This window comes from Gallinula chloropus, assembly GCF_964237585.1.
Source record: "Gallinula chloropus genome assembly, chromosome: 26".
NCBI lineage: Eukaryota > Metazoa > Chordata > Aves > Gruiformes > Rallidae > Gallinula > Gallinula chloropus.
The window spans coordinates 4,036,853-4,044,291 of NC_140111.1; the positions used below are offsets into that span (position 1 = coordinate 4,036,853).

At 57.5% G+C, this 7,439-nt stretch overlaps 1 protein-coding gene across 1 annotated transcript; it reads left to right on the forward strand.

Annotated features, from left to right (window-relative positions):
- Window positions 1-4,998: 4,998 nt before the first annotated feature.
- On the forward strand, window positions 4,999-5,307 carry LOC311200995 (feather keratin Cos2-3-like; the record flags this gene model as incomplete). The annotated part of the gene is made up of 1 exon (XM_084275291.1): window positions 4,999-5,307. One exon carries the CDS (start codon window positions 4,999-5,001, stop codon window positions 5,305-5,307), a length of 309 nt encoding a protein of 102 aa, XP_084131417.1.
- Between the last annotated feature and the right edge of the window lie 2,132 nt (window positions 5,308-7,439).

Genomic DNA, 7,439 nt, shown 5'->3' on the forward strand with positions numbered 1-7,439 from the left:
AGCTGCTGGCAGTGACCTCAGAAAAGGACCCCCAGGAACTCAGAGCGTGTTGCTGCACAGAGGAGCAAACTCCGTGCTGGTGCTTTAACCAAAGTGACCATCGTTGTCTTGGCCTGCAAGGGCAAGACTGGGACAGCCTGAGCTCTTGGACAACACGGCCAATGTCTACCTTTCCTCTCTTCCCCTCATCCTTTTCACCTCTTTTCTTGTCTTCTGCTCCCCTCCAATCCTGCTGGGAGGATCCCACAAACCAGCCTGGAGGGACCTGCTGGCCTGTCTGCCTTTGCTGGGCAGGTTGACAGATGTCCTGTGGGAACTCTGCCATGGGAAAGGGGAAACAGATTCTTGGCAACTCCTGCACTGGGGCCTCCACTCAGAATGACCTCATGGCACCCTTTAGACTCTTCAATAAATTGCTGCAGCCCTGCCCATGTCCCTGTGCTGCTCTTTCCAGCTGCGTCCTGACTGCGGAGAGAGAAAGCCACGGCTTTGGCGTGAACTAGGTGGGGGCAGAGGGGGACCCTTCATCACTCCTTGAGGTATTGGAGGGTGGGACGCACTGCAGCAAGCCTTCTTTCAGGCACTGCCTATTGGAGGAAGTCAACCCAACTTTCTCGAGAGCCAATGAACGTCTGTCCTTGCCTTGCTGTGTCTCCCCACAGAAACCCCCCTTGGCCATACAGGACATCATATCAAAAGGAATCCTGGAAGGTGCTGTCCTCAGGAGACGAACTATGGGCACATAGGTGGCCCCAGGGAGGTCTGCAGTCCCACAACAGTGCTCCTCCTGCTTTGGGCAGAGCTGTTCTGGGGAAGGGGACTGAGTAGACATTGCCAAGGGATGGCTGGAATTGGGAATGGGCAAGCAGACTTGGGAATGGCCCACAGTCCCAGATCCACCTGTCATGCCCCTCCAACACCTCATCTTCCTCATGCAGTCCTATCTCTCTTCAGCACGGCATCCAGCATGGTCCACCTATTGCCAGCCTGTTGGTGGAGGTGTTGTGGTGGTTTGACCCTGGCTGGAGGACAGACGCCCACCAAAGCCACTCTGTCACTCCCTCTTTCAGCTAATCGGGGGAGCTAATAGATCTTGAGAGGCTTTGGAGTAGAGATAAAGACAGGGAGAGATCATTCTGCAATTAGTGTCACAGGGAGAACAGACAGAACACGGAATAAAGGAAAAAAAACTCACTTCTTACACTTCACTGCACACACAGTGCCACCAAATTTGGATAATGAGAAAGGTGACCAGACCTTAAGACACCACCCCCAACCCTCCTGCCACTGTCTGTTGGCAGCAGACCTCACTTTAGTCAGGACTTCTCTCTCTTCTCCCATTTCACTGGGACACGGGGTGGGGACAGGGAATAGGAGAATCAGGGGTTTGGTCCATTCCTCATGAGTTGTTTTCCTTCTTAGCTGGGGAGGGGGTGGGTGGGGATCTCTATCTCTCTCCACGGGCTGAAAGTGCTGCTAGAGGCTTGCTCCAACATGGACCACAGTGTCCTTCATGTGTCTCCACATGCTCCAGAGTGGGGCCTATCCATGGGCTGCAGGCGGGGTCTCTGCTCTCAATCCTCCTCCGTGGGCTGTACAGGAACACCCACTCTACCAGGGTCTTCTCCATAGGCTGCAGGGGAATCCTTCACTCTGGTGCCTGGAGCGCCTCTCCCTTGCCCTCCTTCACTGGCCTTGGTGTCTGCACAGTTTCTCACATTTTCTCACTCCTTCTCTGGAGGCAAACAGTGGCTGCTTGCTGGGTTTTCTCTCCTACAAGTGATTCCCAGAGGCGTTATGACCATCACTGACAGGCTTGGCCTCAGTCAACGACGACTCTGGTCTTGAGTGGGCCGCCCCACAACCCTTGCTTTCCTGAACTTGGCCATGAAAAACTCCACCCATCAAATCGATGTCTCTCCAACTGAGACAGAAGGATGTTTTGGGAGACCATGTCGAAGGCCTTGCAGAAATCCAGGTGTATGACATCCGTAGCTGCTCTGTATGTGACCCTGTCAGGAAGGTGCCCGTTCTCACCCAGGAATGGACCAATGTTCTCTCTGCTCCTCCTCTTGCTGTTAATACATTTGAAACAACCCAAGGGGATTGGCAGCCTCAACTCGAATGGAGCTTTGCCTACACAAGCTTTCTCCCTGCAAAAGCCAGCAGCACCCTGCACCCCTTCCCCGGTGCCTGACCCTGCTGCCATTGGCTGGGCCCTTGTTTCTCCCAGCTGAGCTCTAGCAGAAGGTCCCTGTTCAGCAAGGCCGAGCCGTGCCCATTTGGACCCGCCGGTTCCTGTGCTACTGGAGGAGGAGAGTTCAAAAGGGAGCGGCATTGCTGGAAACTTGGAAAGAAAAGAGGAGCCGAGCGCAGCCCCGACTGCCGGGAGGAGCTGGTGCTGCCGGGGCAAGGCCCGGTGGGGCGGGGGAAGAGCCGCGCGTCCAGGGCAGGGGCGGGGCAGCACCAGGCGGCCCCGGCGGCCGCAGCGGCAGCGCCCCCTGGCGGGCCCGGCCCGGCTGTGCCCCCGAGCCCGACACACACGCCCGGCCCCGCCCGCGGCGGTTCGTGCCCGGCCGCAGCCCCGGCTCCTCTCCCCGTGTCTCCCACGGCGCAGTAATACACCGCCGCGTCCCTGCGCCGGGGCTTGGAGAGCTGCAGGGTGCTGGACCGACGGTCTGCCGACACCGACAGCTTCCCAGGCGGGTCCGCCAGATCCCTGGAACCTTGGTTAACCAACATGAGGAATGTGGGACCTCGTCCCGGCAGCTGGCGGTACCAGTAGATGGACTCGCGGCCCTGTATATTGGGGTGCGAGCAGCTGATTCTGATTTCAGTGCCCTCGGTGGTCTCTGCCGATGGCTCCTGCTGCACCTGGGCTCTGCCCACAGCCACTGCCAGGAAGGAGAAAGAGAAGGAAAAACCTCAGAAACTGCTTTCTGCCCAGCCCTGCCTGGTGTTTCCCAGAGGAAATCCCGCACAAGCACCGGCATCGTGCCGAGATGAGGAGGAGAAGGGTTTCCAGCCTGGGCAGGAATGAAAGTGCCCAGGAATAGCTGCTGGAGACAGGAATGTGTGAATGACGGGTGGAAGGGGAGAGATATGAATGAGAAAAGGAAAGAGAGAAAATGAGGCAGAGAAGGAAACGAATGGAGTAATAGAGACTGGGACGGGAGGACAAGAGTGGGGAAATAGGATCCGAGAAGGAGCAGGAGAGCCAGAGACTGTTCCCGGGCACAGCGCTGGTCCCACACCAGCCCCCGCCACACCCAGCAGCCCCACACACCCAGCAGCACCGTGGCCAGCCCCGCCAGCCCTGCGCCCTGGCCTCGCCGCATCCCGCCAGCCCCGGCTCTCTGCTGCCTGTGGCCGCGGCGCCTCCTCTCCGCCGCCTCCTCTCTCTCCTCATGGCCCCGCTGCCGCCAGCTCCGCCCCGGGGCTGAGCCCTGCGCCGCCGGCGGGGCCGGGCCGGGCGGGCCGGGAACAGAGCAGCCCGAGGGGTGCGGCGCTGCCCAGCCCTGGGTCCCCGGCACTCCCCGGCACAGAGCGTAGCGCGACAGAGCTGCCAGAGCGGAGCTGCCCGCAGCGGCACTGGTTGGGCGGGAGTGGGGGCAGAGGCTGCCCCCTGCACGGGCACCTCGGCTACGGGGATGCCGCTGCCCGGGAAGGAGCCAAAGGGCAGGGGCAGCGCCACGGCCACAGGCCCGGCAGGCAGGTTGCCGGGGAAGCGCTTCCCACTCTTACACAACTCCTATTATTCCCAGGGTTTCTTGGCACATCGGATATGGAAAACAGTGTAAGGAGGAAAAGGGCAAGGGGTTCTGTATCACAGAGTCACAGAATGAGTGGGGCTGGAAGGGCCCTCTGGAGATCATCTCATCCAAACCCTCTGCCAGAGCAGGATCACCTCCAGGCAGTTCTGTCCCCTGTCTAAAGCCCATCTACAGGGTCCTCTAGGAAAGACAGGTAGCAGAGAGAGGGCTTCTGTGCCAGTGAATTAGCTCAAGCTGGGCACCGCACTCTCAGAAGCTGCATCTCCTGCTCTCCTCAGGTGCACAAGTCTTTCCTCAGCAACACTGAACCATTGGACAAATAGGACAATAGAATAAGATTCTGTTAAGCCCGTGGTCTGTGTGGTGGCCCTGTGTAGTGCAGAGAGCGATGTTTGGCTATCTTGAGTCTTCTCATTTCATTCCTGATGACGAGAGGGCCAGTGTACATGTCTGAGTGTGTGCCAGCTCTTTATCTTGCGTGACCTCTGATGCAGTCTTCCATTACATGCAATGAATCCTCTGCCCACAATGACATTTTCTGGTCCAGAAATCCTTGGGCCTCTCATCCTGTCCCACAAAATGTGGGGAATTCACTGGGGAATGTGCCTGGCATGAGGCAGGACATGGACAGACAGCAGCTCAGGAAGCCAGAGCACAGCCCAGAGCATTACCTGGAATGTTTTGCATTCAAGATGAGCGTGTCAGAAAAGAATGCCCTCTCCAAGGGATGCCTCTGGCAGCCTGGGGCAGTAAAGGCCCAGGATAAAAGCCAGCCCAACTCGGCACTCGCTCACCCGCTTCTCTTGCCTCCTTCTCCTTGGGAACCAGGTGAGTCTGAAGCCCCTTCTTCTTTCTCTGCTTTCTTAAAAGGGAGGTCTCGCCTATGTGGACTTCTCATCTGACAGCAGCTGTGTCCTGGGCTATGACTCCTGGGGCTGCTCATCAGGAGAGAGGGGAGTGGGGAGAAGGTTAGGCATGGAGGGAAGCTGGGGTGGTACTGAGCTGGCTGCTGGAGTCAGAGCTGGGTAACAGCTGGTGGGACTTCTTAATCAATTCCAGGCAGGACGAGGGCAAGAATCCCTTACACATCTCTGCACAGCATCCACCTCCCAGCCCAGCATGTTCTTTGTCTTCCACATGAAGTGGTGACAGGCTGCTCCTCACCCATTCCCATGTTTTTCTTCCTCCCTGTTGTCACTCCCAGGTGCAGCTCCTGCCCCAGGACATGTCCTGCTACAGCCAGTGCCAGCCCTGCTGCCAGCCCTGCGGCCCGACCCCTCTGGCCAGCAGCTGCAATGAGCCCTGTTGCAGGCAGTGCCAGAGCTCCACCGTGGTCATCGAGCCCTCCCCTGTGGTGGTGACTCTGCCCGGCCCCATCCTCAGCTCCTTCCCACAGAACACCGTCGTGGGCTCCTCCACATCCGCTGCTGTTGGCAGCATCCTCAGCTGTGATGGAGTGCCCATCTCCTCTGGGGGCTTTGACCTCTCCTGCATCACCAGCCGCTACTGTGGCAACAGATGCCAACCCTGCTAAAGCTGCTGGCAGTGACCTCAGACAAAGACCCCCAGGAACTCAGAGTGTGATGCTGCACAGAGGAGCAAACTCCGTGCTGCTGCTTTAAGCAAAGTGATCATCGTTGTCTTGGCCTGCAAGGGCAAGACTGGGACAGCCTGAGCTCTTGGACAACACGGCCAATGTCTACCTTTCCTCTCTTCCCCTCATCCTTTTCACCTCTTTTCTTGTCTTCTGCTCCCCTCCAATCCTGCTGGGAGGACCCCACAAACCAGCCTGGAGGGACCTGCTGGCCTGTCTCCCTTTGCTGGGCAGATGTCCTGTGGGAACTCTGCCATGGGAAAGGGGAAACAGATTCTTGGCAACTCCTGCACTGGGGCCTCCACTCAGAATGACCTCATGGCACCCTTTAGACTCTTCAATAAATTGCTGCAGCCCTGCCCATGTCCCTGTGCTGCTCTTTCCAGCTGCGTCCTGACTGCAGAGAGAGAAAGCCACGGCTTGTGGGGAATTAGGTGGGGGCAGAGGGGGACTGTTCATCACTCCTTGAGCTATTGGAGGGTGGGACACACTGCAGCAACTCTTCTTTCAGGCACTGCCTCCTGAAGCGTAGGAAGTCAACCCTACTTACTCCACAGACAATGCCCATCTGTCTTTGCCTTGCTGCGTTTCTGCTTAGAAATGTCCCCTTGGCCACCGAGGATGTCCTGCGAGCAGGAAACCTGACATGGGGGGTTTTTAGGTATGTGAACAGTAAATGGACGACCAGGGATAATGTGGGTGCCCTGCTGAATGAGGGGGGTGTCCCAGTAATGGGGGATGCTGAGAAGGTGGAGATACTGAATGCCTTCATTGCTTCACTCATCACTTCAGAGACTCCCCCTTGGGACTCCTGGACCCTGGAAGGAAGAAAGAGAGTTTGGGAAATGGCGACCTTCCCTCTGTTTGAGGTGGGGGTGGTCCAGGAGCGTCTCAAAGGGATCAATGCAAACAAATCCATGGGCCCTGATGGGATGCATCCATGTGTGCTGAGGGAGATGGTGGGATGATTGCTGAGCCACTCTCAATCATCTTTGAGTGGTCTTGGAGAACAGGAGAGGTGCCTGAAGACTGGAGGATAGCCAATGTCGCTCAGGTCTTTAAAAAGGGCAATAAGGAGGATCTGAGTAACCACAGGCCAGTCAGTCTCACCTCTGTCCCTGGAAAAGTGATGGAACAGCTTTTTCTGGATGCCATTTCCAAGCAATTGGAAGAGATGAAGGTTATGTGGAGTAATCAGCATTGATTCATCAAGGGGAGATCGTGCTCGACCAATCTCATAGTCTTCTATGATGTCATCACCGGCTGGGTAGATGGAGGGAGAGCAGTGGATCACTGGTGTGCAGGGCTCAGCCCCGGGGCGGAGCTGTCGGCAGCGGGGCCGTGAGGAGAGAGAGGAGGCGGCGGAGAGGAGGTGCTACAGCCACAGGCAGCAGAGAGCCGGGGCTGGCGGGATGGATCTCCTGGGGAGAGTCCAGCGGAGTGTCTGTGGAGACAGGACAAGGGGCAATGGCTGCAAGTTGGAGCATAGGAAGTTCCACACCAACGTGTGGAAGAACTGTTTCACAGTAAGGGTGAGGGAGCCTTGGGACAGGCTGCTGTGTGGGGTGTGGCTCTGGAGGTTCCTTCCAACACCCAGGATACTGTGATTCTGTGAACCGCTCCCGCAGACACTCGAGCCACACAGAGGACCCTGGGAAGTGCCTGGAGAACACAGCCTCTTGCCAAAGGCCTCCTGCCCCTTAGCGTAATGGAGCAAATCTGGGTCTGACTACCTCAGCAAGGAGCATCCTGACATCCCCTTCTCCTGTGGAGGAGTGTGGAGATGAACTCCTGACTCCCTGTGATGCCTGTGGAACGCCTGCAGAACCTTGTTCCAGGTGTTGGACAGCCTGTAGCTGGAGAACTCATTTGTAGGGGGCACAGGCAGCTTTTACAAAGTGCCCAGAGGTGAAGGCCCTTCCAGTGGTGGTTCTGGCACGAAGGTTTTTCATTCCCCACTGGGGAGGAGGCCCCGTGTGTGCAGAGCGGGAGAAACCACCTACTGAGCGTTCCATTGGCTGTGCCAGTGAGGCACCTTGGAAGGGAGAGACAAGCCCGGCATGGTCCCTGTG